The sequence below is a fragment of the Centroberyx affinis genome, unplaced genomic scaffold, assembly GCF_046629955.1.
Source record: "Centroberyx affinis isolate AG114_WGS23_722 - 3 ecotype Tasmania unplaced genomic scaffold, CSIRO-AGI_Caff_v1 ptg000746l_1, whole genome shotgun sequence".
NCBI lineage: Eukaryota > Metazoa > Chordata > Actinopteri > Beryciformes > Berycidae > Centroberyx > Centroberyx affinis.
Window position 1 is genome coordinate 120,718 of NW_027279359.1, and position 16,455 is coordinate 137,172.

At 41.3% G+C, this 16,455-nt stretch overlaps 1 protein-coding gene across 1 annotated transcript in view; it reads left to right on the plus strand.

The window, feature by feature from the left end:
* The window catches only part of LOC139644500 (testis-expressed protein 2-like), a 39,485-nt gene that overhangs the window by 10,849 nt on the left and 12,181 nt on the right, over positions 1–16,455 (plus strand). The window contains exons 3-8 of the mRNA XM_071519869.1: positions 9,060–10,638; positions 12,848–13,048; positions 13,476–13,821; positions 14,066–14,301; positions 15,059–15,214; positions 16,260–16,359. Coding sequence (XP_071375970.1) covers positions 9,085–10,638; positions 12,848–13,048; positions 13,476–13,821; positions 14,066–14,301; positions 15,059–15,214; positions 16,260–16,359 — 2,593 coding nt within the window. The 5' untranslated portion in view covers positions 9,060–9,084. The remainder of the gene's footprint in view (positions 1–9,059; positions 10,639–12,847; positions 13,049–13,475; positions 13,822–14,065; positions 14,302–15,058; positions 15,215–16,259; positions 16,360–16,455) is intronic.

Sequence of the window (16,455 nt, forward strand, 5' to 3'; positions counted from 1 at the left end):
CACAGTCGGGTGTTGTTGTGTTCTTGGTGGAGGCATTGTTGTAGGTTGTACCTCTGCCAAATACAGCTGAAGAGTGTGTATTCAAGTAATCATGGGCTACACATATATAATACATGCATGTACTGTATAATTCTTGGAATATTTAGGGTCTTTGCTGTCAAATGAATCTTAAAAAATAACAATTTTGCACTCCTATTGCTTCCTCTATGTCTTTTTTTTATCTCATTTGTTGTTGTTTTTTTTCTCAACCACCTCCTCTCAATGCCTCTAGAATAATCCCAGTGATGTCATCTGAAACAGCGGTGTTTGACATTTGAGACGCTCTGAGGGGGCTGGCATGTGGTATTGTACTGGCAGAAGGAAACAGACAGGATGACTTGCAAAAATACCCTTACTGGGCGATTAATGAGCTACAGAGGAAATGCTGTCAGCCAGATCTACTGACATTTTAGGCCTACATGCAATTATGAGATAGTAGAGTCCCAGGATGTGGGGAGGTTGACTTCTTAACTCATTGCTTACAGACTTGCTTACAGAAACTCTTACCCAAAGAACAATGACAAAAGATTAATAATAGAATGTCTAGGCTTTATGCAGACGAACAAGATTTTCAGGTTCCAAAAAATGAAAAACATTAGGCTTGATCATTGTCTATTGTTGAAGACTTAATGTGTTAGTCTGGTGTTCCCTAGATGGCGTCTCCTTTCCCATAGACCCATAGCAGCAATTTTCCACAACAGTTCTGTTTATTATGAGACAGACTCACTCCCAAGTGAGCTGTGAAAAGAGCTGTTGACTGATATTTGTTTTCTTACTGGTCTAAGGCAGTGTCTCGTGGTTAGGAGCCAAACGAGTGAAAGTGGAAAACATTTCCCAAAGTGAAGTTCATCAGATTGTAGCACACTCTATCAATGTTTTATTATTATTATTATATTAAAGCCAGCTGCATCTCAAGTATTTCTCAGTTTCAAAGAAAAAATAAAATTCACCAGTTCATTCAGGTTAAACGAATTGAACTCTGTCAGCCAAGATGAGTGACACTCAGCCAAATCGGTTCATCTTGTTACAAGAAGAATCATTGCCTGAATCTGAATAAATTGAAGTGAAAGCCAAGCCAAGACGTTAATTAGATTAGCTTTCTGGCGAATGTGACAGCTTCACCGTCTAAGTCGGTCAGTATTTTTCTTCAGTTCCTTGTGCTGTTTACCAGAAACAAATGTGTTTCTCAAACAATATGTCACCTTAGCAACAGTCATTCATTCCAAGGAAAATGTTAGTTGTTAAAGCTACAATTCACCCTTGGATACGCTGTTATCATCAGTGTTCAATACTTCTAGTTATTTTGCGATGATTTGTTGTGATTTAGCCTACTTTTTCTGTTTTTTGGTGTACCCACTTTCTCTCAGCCTGCCTCATCTACTTCGACTTCAGTTAGTGATTTCCTACATTTCCCAGAAAGGCTTTCGACAGCATCCAGCCGGTTATAAGTGTAGGTGGAGAGAGTGATAGTGGAGCGAGAGGTTTTCCATTGCAGGGAAAGTGATAATTGCGCCACTTAATCAAAACGCAATGTTTTGGCTTGTGGCTGCATTGCATTATGGTCTATTTAGGCTAATGTCGGTAGAGAAGTTGGTAGCAGCCTCTTCTACGATGGATTTCTCCCTGTATGACTGTGTAATGTCGGTGCAGAATGGTTGGTCTAGAACAACAGTGTTGCTCTTTTATTCTGTGGGACTGACATCAAACCCTCATGTTTACCACTGACTTTTTAATTAGTTGAAATTTGCTATCTTGCTATCAAATTCCATTGTAGCTGTGCTGGAAATATCTTGACATGACATGATGTTGTTTAACAGTGCCAAAGTGTTTTCAGGTGGAATCATCCTGTAAGGATCCACAGATTATTGGCTGCCAACTATCTCGTTTTCTTAAGACTATGCTTGTTGCTTGTCTAATCATGGTGTTATAATTTGGAGTGCAACTTTCTTTTCTGCCCAAGTTTGACAACTCCTGTGGTCGTTGTAAAAAATAGACTGGAGTTTGACAGTTGCACCTGCAGAAGTTCTGTGATCATAAGTAATGAGCTTCTGTTTGCATTTTGAGATGTGTTTTGTTGACTGGACAACGGAGGTCAGTGGTCCAGCTCTTGGAAAGCCATATTGAGAGAACTTTGGGTCAGCAGATTAGGTCAGTCTGCTCTCCAAGCCTCTCATTAGCTGCAGCATCACAGTTGGGAAGCCAAGTGGGATTACTGGTTCAGGTCCTGGCCTTCATAACAAAGGTTCTCCTACTGTAGCTTTCACAACTAACTATCTATAGTCTACACTCTACAATCTAGTAGACAATCTAGTTTGGCCCTTTTTACGGATATTTTTTGGTGTGGGAAGCTTTCACGAATATATTTCTGATTAAATACGGTTTTCAGCTTTCTGCATTCTCTCCACTGGTTTCTAATGTGATTTTTAGCTCAGTTGCTCAGTGTATTGTTTCACATTTGTTAGCTTGATTTGTTGGTTTGTGCTTGCTCATATTCCTGTAGCAGTAATGAGATTTACCTCATATAATACCAGACAGAGTTACAAACTGGAGAAAATTTGGCTGTTTGGCTAAGATATTTGATATCTGGGTTGTCAATTAAAGCCCTGAAATACTTTGGGCTTAATACAGACTGTAAAGTTATGCAGGCCCTACACATATTTGAGCGCTTCCTATTCAGACTTGGCCTATTCAATGTGCGCACAGAGGATATTGGGAGTGCCTTTGCTTGCACACAGGTTTATTCAAAACCATGGCTTCTTTGTCCTTTCTATCGATATGTTGGAAAATCGCTTGGACTTTGCGCCTTTCATTTGTTTCTGCTGAGGCATTGCTTTGAAATATCATGCGCCTTTGATTCAGTTTCGTTTAGGATGACTGCATGCAAAGACTGAATTGTAAACTTGCCCTTGGGATATTGGCTGAAAACATAATAAAATAAATTTTACAAAATCTAAAATGATTTAGGCTATTCTGCATTTTTGCTCATGAGACATCACTGAAAGATTTTTTTTATGTCCAAACAAAGTTTAATATCAAATTATGAGCTTTTTAATGACAAACGTTTTCTACTCACCTGACGGACAAACCATTCTCCAATTCAGTTTCTCAGTGCATTGAAACTTTGCTCAAACACTTATTATAGCCATGTTTTCATGCCATACCAGCTTTATGGCACCTGTAATGGTTGGACAGCCCGCAACACAATGGATTCTGTCCTTGATCATGCATTTTTTTATGCCACTGTCTAGCCATTGTGGTTTTGTTACAATTTACAGTTTACAATTTCCCATTTGGCAGACGCTTTTATCCAAAGCGACGTACACATGAGATTTTAATACAACACAAGCAAGGTTCTAATCAGGAGAGAACAACGAGAGTAAGTGCCATAAAGCTAAGTTCTGGTCCAACAGGACATAGGTGCTACGAGGCAGTGCTACGAGGCAATGCATAGAGGCAGATAAAGAGTTTTTTTGTATTTTTTTTTTTTGTTGGTTACACAGTCCATCAGGTGAGAAGGTGTTCACTAAAGAGCTGGGTCTTTAGCCTTTTCTTAAAGATTGAGAGGGACTCTGCGGATCGAATGGAGTTTGGTAACTCGTTCCACTACCGAGGAACCACAGAAGAGAAGAGTCTGGCTAGAGACTTAGGTCTGGCTAGAGACTTGTTAATCAGTCTCTCTCTGATGACTCAAAACCCAAAATGTCACTGTTACTATAACTTCCACAGTTCCGTCAATCACATGTCAATTTACATTTTTACTATCTAACTATTCCATTCATGCCCACGGATGTCAGCAGTGTGTGTAATAGCCCTGTGAGTCTCTTCTCATTACCATAGAGTGTTTGATACAGAGGGAGTGAGCTGTGAACATGTCCCTAATGAGCGCATAACAGGGGGGCTAATGAGGCTGGGTTGCTTCTGTAATTAGCATCATCAGCATCAACGGCATGACTTCATTCCACACTGTCCTTCCCTCAGTCTGTCCGTTGGCTCAGAGAAAGGCCCTTCGGGACTCAAGTGTGAATGTGTACATACACACATTTAGATGGACACATGCAGGCACATCCATGAGCACGCAGATATACACACAGTCTTTCGCTCACACTGTGCTTGTGCCATTTCCATAGTTTTGAAATGGGGGATAGAAAAACTGTGCACACGTGCCCACACACACACACACTTTCAACACTCTATTCTTAACGTGATAGATCTGCTGCTAGCAAATGCTGCTAGGTCTGTTTTGAGTGTTGTATGTTAAAATGAAGTGTATCAGTCCAGCTTGCGATCCACTACAATAGTCTCATTGTGCTGCTGCTGACCCCAAGAGCCGGCTAGCTAGGGACGGAGATGGCTGGCAGACTGCCTGGCTGGGTAACTAGCTCACTCATGACCCATGTGACAATGACTGGTCAAGTTGGGCCTGTATCTGGGCAAGCCAGCCATAACCTCATGCCACCTCTGTTGTCAGGACAAGGCAAGGCACAAAGCTACCATTGCCAAATGTCCATCAACAAGCTATTATCATAATTCTATTGCAATTCCAAGTTGATCTCTCACACAGACAAAAAGAGGCAAGAGTTTGATTAGATTGTGCTGCCAGATATATGTCCTTCCATCACAAATGATATATTTTCCATTAGTGTGAAAAAAATTACTTGTCTTCTTTTGAACCAGGATACAACCATGAAATTTGATCATTAGATACAAACAAGAAACAAGACTTTCAGTTTGTATTCTACAAAGATTTATTTTCATGAAAGGTGGGCTTTTAAAATGTCAAACACCAAGGGTAGAAACAAGCTAGCATTTTGTCAGTGAATGACTAGTATGTAGCCAAGGAAAAGTAGAGCTTAGAAATTAATTCCTTTCCATCATAAGAGCATTGTTCTGCAGTACACTGAGCAGCTTACTAGCAGACCAAATCCATAGCTATCTGTCTGTCTTCAAGATATCATGCATTATAAATGGGGAAATCTATGAGGGTGTGGAGGCTGATCCATGATCAGGCAAATTCTTACTTGTGCTTGGACTGGCAGTAACAGAATACAGATGGATATTTCTTTTTGAGAGAGGTGGTGCACCTATTACCTTGTGTATTTAGCCCAAGGGGCGTGTCTTTGCATCTACAGTGGATGTCAAAAGTTTACACAACCTTTCCCATTTTCTAGTTTATATTGCCTTGAGGCCTGAAAAACCCTCCAAGTCAGACTTTTTAAAATTTTCATTTGGAAAGAGTAACCAGAAAATCAAGGTGACAACACAAAGGCTACTCATGTCTGACAGTGTAATAGAAATAGAAAACTCAAACACCTTGGTTGTGCAAGTGTGCACACCCCTTATAATTGGAGGCTGTAATTGTGTTAAAAATTAACTAATCACAAGCATGCACTTGAAAATCCATGACCTGGTCTTATTTCTTCAGTTGTCCATGTATCATGATATCCATTCTTTTCTTAAACTAATCCCTTGTAGAACCGATCCTGGAATGGGCCCAGTAGCAAACGTAAACCTCACAAGCCAGACAAGGCTCACAAGTTGTTCAACTTGTGAGACTCGTCTGGGTTGCTAGCAAACCTGGGTCTCAGAACCAATATTGCCACCATCCCACGAAATCTACAAAAAATCTACAGGAAACACCGGTAAAGAATAAGCTTGATAGAATAGGTGTGACACATGCAATTTTAAAAATACTAATTTTCTGTTTCACACTGGTAGGAGGACAGTGTATCCAAATTTGCGTTCCCAAATCCTCACTTGCGTACGTGTACGTCCACCCTCTCCCCTACTCTAAGCCCTTTGCTTTTTTTTTTTAAAACTGGTTGTATTCAAGTTCTTTCCAGTTTACTAGATAATCGTAAGCTTCTGAACAGTCAACCGTGCATGCCGCATGTGCAATTCAAATGTTGATTAAGCGTTACACAACAGCAGATCATTATGTCTTAAGTAAAAATCTCTTTGAAGTCAACAAGACTCGTAATTTAGGCCAGGTGTAATAACCAGCACAGAGGGACTTTCATGTTGTCTAAATGATCATGGAGGACAATCATTGAAAAGAGGTGGTAATAGCTTTTCTATGATATTGTAAAAAGGCAGTGTTTCAATATTGTGTGAGTTTGAATAGGTAGTAGGCACACACACTGTTTTCATAAGTTAACCATCCAACCAGTTTGTTCTTTTGAGTTGCTGGGCAAACCCTCTCAAAAGTAAAAAGTAAGTAACTCAAAAGTAGAAAAGTAAAAGTAGTTACTTTATTTATTCTGAACTGATCTTTACCAAAGGATCTTGAAAGTAATATTGTATCTCCCACTGAATGTTGATTTCTTTTTATTTTAATGATGAGGGATAGCTATAATGGGATACAGTTTGGTTACCAACTAGCTTAACAGCTTAAAGCTATAGAGCTGTGGCTTTCATGACACAGCCGTAAGCTTGTAGACTAAGTGTAATTGCTTAATTAATTGGATGAACATTAGCCTTGCTGGCTGTCTTTCTAGCTCTCTTAAAGCTATCTGTGAATGTGCTATACTGTGTTACTGGTTGATACACTGCTACAGCAGGGTGATATGGCTGAGATGTCATTTCACAATATTGTCCCTATTTTTGACAGTATGTTATTAGGTGTTTTAGTTTTTCCAATACTAATGAACAATTAGTTCACATAGGTTTCTTTCCCATTCAGACTGTCTAATCTTTATACCTTTCTTTGGAATTGAGTTTTTACAAATCGATATAAATCATAATCATATATCTGTTTGTGTGTCTATCTGTCTATCTGCCTACCTGTCTGTCTGTCTGTCTGTCTATCTTATTTATGTTATCTATAGTTCTAAGATTGGATCATTTACGTGGACCATACCAATATACCTTAAATGGACAGTATATCACCCAGCTCTACTTTGTTGTAGGCCTCTTGTTGCTGGCATCCCACACTCGTTACATCATTATGCAGTGTTACATCATTCCAACCTCTGTTCATTTTCTGGACTTTGGCTGATTTCTGGAGCCTCTGGACAGATGCCCCTAAAGCCTGTGTTGTAATCCACTTTTGAATGTATGCCAAAACAGTGTAATTAAGTGATAAAAGCCTGTTTACGCTGGGGGAAAATTGGGGCAATTGTTTGTAGGCCAAGGTTTGAAAGAGAAGGAGTCATAGTCACAAGACAAGTCTGTTTTTATGTGGTAAGAGTGTTCTCAGTTCCAGTATGAACTAAATGGTGTCCTGTATAGCTGTAAGATTATTTTGATTATTGAATAGTCTTTCGGTTATTATTATTATTTGATTAATAATTTAGTCAAACATTTAGTAAAAACATAAAAAATGACAAATGCACATCACAAGTTACCAGAGCCCAAAGTAATGTCTTAAAAGTTCTTACTTGATCTGACCAGCAGCCAAAAAACCCCCAAAATATTCATTTGAAATGGAGAAAAGCAAACAAATCATAGAATTTATGAAGCTGGAACCAGCAAGTGTTTGGTAATTTTACTTGATAAATAACTGAACCGATTACTCAAAATTATAATCAATTAATTTTCTGTTGATCGACTAATCAATTAATTTTCAGCACTAGTGATCTGTCCAAATGTCAGTCCTGTAAAATCTATAGCCTTTTTTCAAGACGCAGCTGTAGGAGTGTCTAGGTCTCGGTTCTTGTATTATTTTTGCCTATTTGCCCTGTGCTTTATTTGTTTCTATTTACTCTTCAGATCAATGGAATAGGAAGCTACTAATGAGGGGAAGTCAGAGGACCAGTTATTGGAGATGGAGGGGTTGTCTTTAAAAAGAAAATGGAGAGAAAAAATGTGGTGTTAAAGGGAAATAATAGTCAGAAAATCAGTAGGATTTGTGCCGTTTGTTTTTTCTGAATCTTTGAGCATGGTTTGTGGTAGGTGTTTGTGAGTGTGTCAGCAGGTGGTGAGTGGGACTGGGTGGTTGTAATCACTAGGTGTGTGTGGTGATTTAGGATGCTATGCCTGATTGCTACAGATCTTCTGATCTGAAGGCTGATGCAGAAAAAGGTTGGTAGAGAGATACAGAATGGTATTTTGTCAGCACCCACACACAGTCACACATGCAAACACTTTTTTCTGGGAATAGGAGGCATAACTTTTGGATCATATTCCGTACTTTCATGGCAGCTTAGTGACTCAGTATCCTCTTGGAGGGCAAGAGCTGTCTTTCATGTATGCCCTACTATTTTGAATTTGTCTTGCTTTCCATGGTTGGTTCTGCATTTGTCTGCAACACAGGCCATTGTTACTCAATAGCAGCTAAGCAATTATTATGATGAGCATTTGTTCAGTATAACAATTAAGGGTATTTTTTTGTTTTGCTGAGCAATTTGTCACCTTGTCAGCCAAATAACCTCACAGAAAATTCATAGCATTCACAGTGAATCACAAATTAAGCAACTGCTTTCACTAATTTACCAACCATATATAATTTTTAGAATAGAATAGGACATCCAAATGATGGCTGCCAAATTGACCTGCCAAACCCCAGCATTTGGCTGACTGGCTGGTGTTAATTTCCTACCCTGCAATTTAGTAACAGGCAAGGACTTTTTAGGGGGAAAAATCAGTGACATGAAACTAGATTTGGTCCTGCTTTTAGAATATTGGATATTTGTAGAGCCTAGGGACACTCTGCAGGGCCTTGATTCAGTTAGCGGCTAAGTAGTAGTAAATATTTAATGTAGCTGGTATCCTCTATGAAATTTACACCACCTCGAAACAAAGGATCTACCATTTGATTTATCATTCACTCCTAAATTCATTGGCCCTCTATTATACCTCGGAGTGAAAATGGAGGGTTGGATAAAGAACTTTCCTTTAAAGATTTTTCATTTCATTATGAAAGCTGAGACCATTTTAATTATTTTCAACTAATCATGTTTTAACACCATGTGATAGATCATAAAGGTTATTATGGTTGTAGGAGATCACTGTGAATGTTTCTTCCAAATAAATCATATTGAGATCAGTGTAAAACTTCCATACATTTCCTGTTTTCTCCACAGACTGTGACTCAGTGGGAGCACTGCGATGAACAGCCGGCATTCTAGCCATGCAGAGAGAGCTCACTCCACAGCCCCACGGCCACCTGCCGTGGCCCCCAAGCTCCAAGTCCAGCGCTCGCTGTCCAGGGAGACCATCACTATCCACTTCTCAGCTCTTGGGAAGGAGGAAGAGGAGGAGGAAGAAGAGCTCTATGGGACAACTGCCTCCTCAACCTCTGCTGCTCAGGGCGACTCCAATGTTGTGACAGCCTTAGAGGCAAGTGAGGAAATGTTTGAAGGGGTGCCGTTGGACTCGGCAACTGATGTTGCCGTCATTCCTGAATCATCCAGACTTTCTCCAGTTCCTGAACATCAAAATAACAGTTCTCCCACACATAATCCGTCATTGCTCCCTGCTGAGCAGAAAGGCTCAATTTCCAACTCCTCTCCTACTAAATCATTGAGCTTTCCCTCCAGTGACAAACCCTTCCTCAGCTTGGTGAAGTCTCTCTCTTCTGACATCGAGCCTCGTGATGGGGTCTCTCCTGCCGCCCCTTCTTCAGTAAGGCATAGGCATCTGATGAAGACCCTGGTCAAGTCCTTATCTTCGGATACCTCCCAGGACTCATCCTCTTCCTCCTCGCCCTACCGTCTTCCAGAATCCCGCCTCAACCTGCAACTCTTCAAGCAATTTACGCAATCTCGGATGCCTACTGCTACCGTGTCATCTGCTGGTGATTCTAAAACTGCCCCTTCCTCTCCGCTAACGTCCCCAGATAGCCGCAGCTTCTTCAATGTTTCAGAAGTTGAGGCACGCATTGAAGACACTAAGCGACGTCTCTCTGAGGCTATCTACGAACCGCTCCAGCTGCTGAGTAAAATCATGGACGAAAAGAGTGTCAGCGTGGTTGGCAGCAGCAGCATCTACCGGCCTAAGGCCCTCTCCGCCAGTGCCACAGAACTCTCTAGCATGACTTCCGTCAATGGTCACCTGGAGAGCAACAACAACAGCTACTGCATCAAGGAGGAGGAAGGAGGTGACTGGGATGCTGAGAGCCCCAGCAGCGGAGCCTCTGCTCAGGCTGAATCGCCTTGCCCCCCCTCTGCTGACATTAAGAGCCCCAAGAAATCATCTTTAGGTTCCATGTCACTGGACAAGTGTTCCATGTCTGCTCTGGCCAAACAGGAGGAGGACTTTTGCATCCTGTACAGTGAGGACTTTGAGACTTGTACTGACACAGAACGTGATGGTACCGATATAACTGACGATACTGGAACTGGTAGTCGAACTAAAGTGCCACTGAGTGGTAGTACTGAACCATGCAGTGAAGATGAATCTGAAAGTATTGAGCTGGCACCCAGTGTTCCGCACTATACTCTCATCATCCTAACTGCGCTGGTCTATGGGTGCTTTGTACTACCCTTGCCCACTTACATTGGAGGAATGCTGCTTGGGATTGGGCTGGGATTCCTTTTAGCCATCGCTGTGGTGTGGTTGGCAGGACCAAAACCTTCTGGCCATGGTTTGAGACATTCCAGACACCATGGGAAGCTGTGGAACCTGGCCCAGTTGGACATTAAGGAACCAGAAATCTTTAAGGTTAGTGAATCTTTTTCTTGACTTCAAACTTTTAAAGTGTTGACATGTTAATTCAGTGGTGTAAGAGAACATGTTTAATGTTTTCAAGAGCACTGCATAATAGATTAAACCCATTTTATGAAAACTGATTGAAGTGTCCATCACCATTAGTGACTGTCTTACAACCTCAGCTCATTCTCCTAACTGATTCATGTTGACACTGATAAAGAAACATAACTCAATAAAGAATCATCTTTTAAGGGCATCAAATGAGGTGATCCCTGCCTCACATTTGTCCCTACTTTGATCTCTGCTTTTGGAAAAAAGCTGTGAGTCTCCTGAGGTGCTGTGCTTCTGTCTGTACAAATGGCCAATAAATTACCTGAGGAAACCAGAAACAAGCCAGTGAGCTCATTTCGCTGCATTAGAGCTCAAATGGGTTCTAGCCCCTGTGGGTTGTATTTTAGGGGCAAAGCCTGTTAGCCTACTTTTGTCTGTTGCTAATGCTCATCCCAAGGATTAGCCTGCCAGCCTAACCCCCAAAGGCTAGCAGTGAGCTATGTAGTCTGGTCATCCCACAGTCCATGGCCGCCTTCCAAATGATGTCACCTTTGTATTGATGGCAAAGGCCAGCAAGCATAATGGAATAGGTCAGATGTCTAGTTTACCCCCCTCCACTACAACTGATAACATTGCTGGCTGAATATATAGACACTTCATGGACACAAAGACCTGGAGCTGATCTAGGCCACAAATAACATTTCAGTTTCTCTGATGCTGAAATCTGTGAAGACAAAAACCTTCTAGGGCTGTCCTGGTTAAGAGAAAGATGATAAGACGGTTTGGAGAAAGATGATAAGATAGTAGCGGAGAGGTTTTTTTTTTGTTTGTTTGTTTTTTTTTACAGCTGTCTGAATTGTCTTTAACAATATACAAGCATCTTAACAAGTATGTCAGACTAACCTAGCCTAGGTACATAAAATACAATTTAGTTCTCCTATTGCAGGCTCGGCCTACTTTTGCTTCAGGAGTTTATTGGTGACCTGTGTGCTGCGTTAGGGGTGCAGTGTTTCATGGAAACCAGTTTATGTCCACCACAGACTGCAGGGCCGTATTTTTTCTGTTTTATGGAGGTGGCTGACAGAATCACAGAAAAAGGGTTTAAAAATGCAGTTGAGACATTAATGAAGAATACCATGGCAATGTGTAGGCTACAGCTGCATCTGTGGGACATTGTATGTAAAAAAAAATATATAAAAATCCGATATCTGGGAAAAATAATGCCAAAAAATAAAGAAACATAAAAATGAATTTCATAGGGCCCTGAGATAGGTTATAAACTGAGGGTTGAATGGTGGCCCAGTTCACAGAATCCACTGCTGCTTGAGTTTGATATTAAATTGTCAGCGGGCAAGAAACAATGAATGGTTGTCATATTTTATTTCTTCATATTGGCATAAAGGTGTGAGTATCCTGTTTTTGAAAGCAAACGAGCAGGTTCAGATGCATATTTCTTTGACGGTTTGTACATTGAAATGACAAAGTAGCAAATGGGCTATATGTGGAGCCTTAGGCTTAATATAGCCAGAGTAACTTCAAAGTCTAACATGGAAAACAAATGACAACAAACTGTTTATGACTTCACTTGAAAAGACAATGCTTACAAGTCACTGTCTCTTATCAGAGTGAGGTTCTTAAAAAGAGACAGATAGCCTTTCCTATCACTGTAGAAGCATCTTGCTTGGTTGATGACAAACAACATAAGATGGTTTTACAATGAAACGCTATTGTCCAATTGTTTTGGTATCTTTCTTAAAATTAGCACCTTGCACAATGCAGGATTGCTGTCTTCCCTACTATACTTTCTAGCTCTGGAAAAGCCTTTGTCTCCTCAACTGTGATTTCCAAAAACTATATGCTACAGTTGTCTTCTGCATCATTCTGTTGTAAAATGAAGAATTTAATTCCAAATTGAAACATCCACCAATTGAATATATTGACACCTACTCTTACAAAATGTCTGAAACTAAAGTTCATTATGGATTTCTGTTAGGCTATTTAGAGTCATCATAAGACCTTAGCGTACAACAAGTTTTTAAGGATAGACTTGTCTGTTTTGGGAATACTGACTTACTTGAATTTCAGATAGCAACCATTTTCCAAAATGAGTGTTTTGAAATGAAGCCCTTCAAATGTAATGTAAATTAAAGTGGACATGTCTTCCTTCCAGGGCTGGATGAATGAGATAGTGAACTATGACCCAGAGACGTACCATGCCACACTGACACACTCCGTCTATGTCCGCCTGGAGGGTTCCATCCTTCGTCTCTCAAAACCCAACCGCAACATCGCCCGCCGTGCCACACACAATGAACCCAAAGCTGACGTCACCTACATCAGTCAGAAGATCTATGACCTTACCGACAGCAAAGTATGTGATTTGTATTTGTGTGTTAAAAAGAGTATTGTTCAGCTAGTATCAGGTTTTCCTATGGTCATGGAAACCTCTCCACCTCTCCAAAATTGTATATATCCAAGAAGCTTTGGAAATGTTTGTAATCTTTTTGTCAACCAGTTGAGTGTTTAACGTTGACCATAACTGCCAGTTGAGTTAGTTATCTTTGAAGGAATAATAACACAAATAACACATTTCCTGATTACAAAAGTCATGTATCTAGTCAAAATAAGACCTAGTACATTAAAATATTTTATTCAACAAAAAATTTAGCATTTTAAGATATATAATGACAAATATTAGTCATGGAAATTGCCCTTTATGTCTTGGAGTATCCTAATATTTTGCATCCAGGAAGCCAGCTTTATAACACTCAGAGCTCTCTTCCCAAATCCTCCCCCAGGTATATCTAGTGCCTCAGAGCCTGGCCAGGAAGCGTGTATGGAACAAAAAATACCCCATCTGCATTGAACTTGGCAAACAGGATGACTTCATGTCCAAGGCCGAGGGTGACCGGTTGGAGACCATTGAGGGCCGGACAGCCGCTACCTCAGTCACAGGGGACAGAGGGGAGGGTACAGGGGCAGCACTGGAGCGAGGATGGTCGTCCTCCTCCAGTAGAGACCTGACCCTCTACCTGTTTGGGAGGACTGGGAGGGAGAAGGAGGAGTGGTTCCGGCGGATACTACTGGCCTCCAAGCCCAAGACAGATTTGAAGAAAGCTACCAGTGTTGTGGGGAGTAAGAACGGTGAGCAAACGCTACATCTAATTATGCTTTGAATGCTGTGTTTTTAATTTATAATTCAGAGCTAAAATTGTTTGCAGAATTTATTTTTAATGAGAATATGTTTCTACACTCTCCATAAGCCTAATAGAAATGTGACTGTAGTGTACTTAAACTACTGTCTCAAGTCTTTGCCAGTAGCATAAATTGTGAATGCGGCATCTCATTCCTCACTCTTCTTCTCTGACCTTTGCCCTGCGCCCCACAGCCCTGGGCTCCCACAGTCGCAGCAGCAGCCGTGGCAGTCTGGATGAGGCACTGTCAGCTCAGCCCAGGTCCAAGGACACCTCGGCCTCCTCAACAGCAGCAGGCGGTGCCAAAACCAAGCCTCTATTGGACTACAGTGTCTACATGGCCACTCTGGTGCCAAAACAGGCGGCCAGCCCCACCGCTGCCAGCCCCACCCTCCAGAGTCCACAGAGCAGCCCCGGGGCCGACAAGAAGGTAACACACACTCACAGCTTCAATTCACACTACTTCCTCTTCCTCTCCAATTCTGATGAGATTTTTTCAATGCACAATTGTCTATTTTTTTCTGATTTTTCACAAATTTTTGCTTTTTTCTTGTGAAAGACTGAATAGTATAGGAAAATCATTCTTTGGTTGAACTCCTCACCACTCTGCATATGCAGCCTTTGATAGGGGGTCACAAGTAGGCATGGCTTTGTTTTAAAGGGTAATGGGCCAAAAAGGGTGAGAACCACTGCTATAGGGTTAGATGTTAGTCATGTAGATATTAGAGTCATATTCTTTCATCCTTGTATTAATGTGTGAATCAGCACTAAAACATGTTTTTGAGCTGTAAACATGTTTAGAGGCCTTCTATGTACAGTAGTAAATAGCACTAATCCTGTACTTAGTTTCAAAATCTTTAGAATTAAGTCCTGCATACACTTCTAGGGGCAGAACATTTTTGTTGTGCTGCTCTCTCTTTGGGCTTAAACTTTCAGCTGTGTTGCACTTCTGGCCACACCTCAATCAGTAATGTCAAAGCAGGTATTTCACCTTTGGCAGCTTCAAATGCTTTGCCATCAGAAAATTGTTGCCCCCCTCCCAGTGATCCCATCACACATACACCCCCCTGTTCACTCTTGCTCTCCAACCCACTTTCTTACATCTCTGAAAATTGTGTACCAGGCGGAGACTGGTGAAGTGTTTACACAGTCTTTAATGTGACCTGGGCTCCTGTTGTGTCCATCAGCTCCCCAGCAGCCCCGTGGTGCAGCCCAGGGAGGAGGAGGAGCCTGTTGCCTGGGTGAACGCAGCTTTGGGCCGGGTCTTCTGGGACTTCCTGGGAGAGCCATACTGGGCTGAACTGGTCTCCAAGAAGATCCAGATGAAGCTCAGCAAGATCCGGGTGAGTGGACTGTAACCCCTAGCGACCTCTTACCCTTCACTTTAGAACTGTTTAAAGTTTGAACTGCTTGACGATGTGAAATTGTGGCACCCAGCTACGTAAGTGGTTGGCAGTTGCGTTTCAGATACCTCTAGCTTAGTGGGTTTAGAGACGCAGCTGTTAAGGGTTAGAGAATGAGAGAAAGATGAAAAGATGAGGTGTAGTGAGACAGAGAAGCAAAATTAAGGGAGTCATGCTTACTGCCCTGCAGAAATAGCACATGCATGCACAAACACACACACACACACACACACACATGCACACGCACAGATAGGCTCTCTAAATGTCAGCCTCTAGCACTGTGCAACTCCATAAAAGGACCCAGCGACTCCACACTGGGCTCAGGGACAGAGGGAGGGAGAGAAACACCTCATCACTCACTTCTATCCCTTCATCCTGCCATTTCTTTCTGATCCTACCCCTCGGCAGTCTCCTTTGTCTCATCTTGTATTTTGGTCTGAGTGCCCAGTCACTGTGACTGTCCACAGTGTCCTGTGGTGATGGTTGCAGGTAATATTGTAGTCTCAGCACGAAGGTGGAAAAGCATTCAGCGCAGTTGAATCCCTAAGGAGCTCAGAGGCAGGGACAGTTGATTATAAGGTGTGGTTGAGGGCAGAGTGTGTCATGCATGCCCATGTGTGTGTCACTGTGTGTATTTATGTGTGTTGCTATATTTATCCATTTTCATGTCATTTTTCATACATTTTGACCCAAAATGAGAAATCCACCATTTGAAAAAGTCATTCCTATTATTTACATAATATTTGATAGTACAAAATTAGAACAGATGATGCTGCTAGGAGAAATAGAAAAAATAGGAGCAACCTTAAATCCTTGTTAGGCAAAATGATTAAACATATAAGACTGCATCCTCGATATCCTCTTCGAAAGATATACATTTATTAACTTAACTTTTTGTTTTTCAAATTGGTTGTATTTTATTCTGGAAATGAACTCTTCATATATAGTTTGTCAACTTAGCAGCATGCATGTCTTTCTGTTCCAGTTGCCTTACTTCATGAATGAGCTGACCTTGACAGAACTGGACATGGGTGTGGCCACTCCCATAATCCTTGGGGCCTCCGAACCTTCCATTGACCACCAAGGCAAGAGACAAAGCAATTATGATCATGAACACATTCACACCCAGTGGGTTCCATGGCATGCACATGCATACATCATATATGCATTCAAATATATAC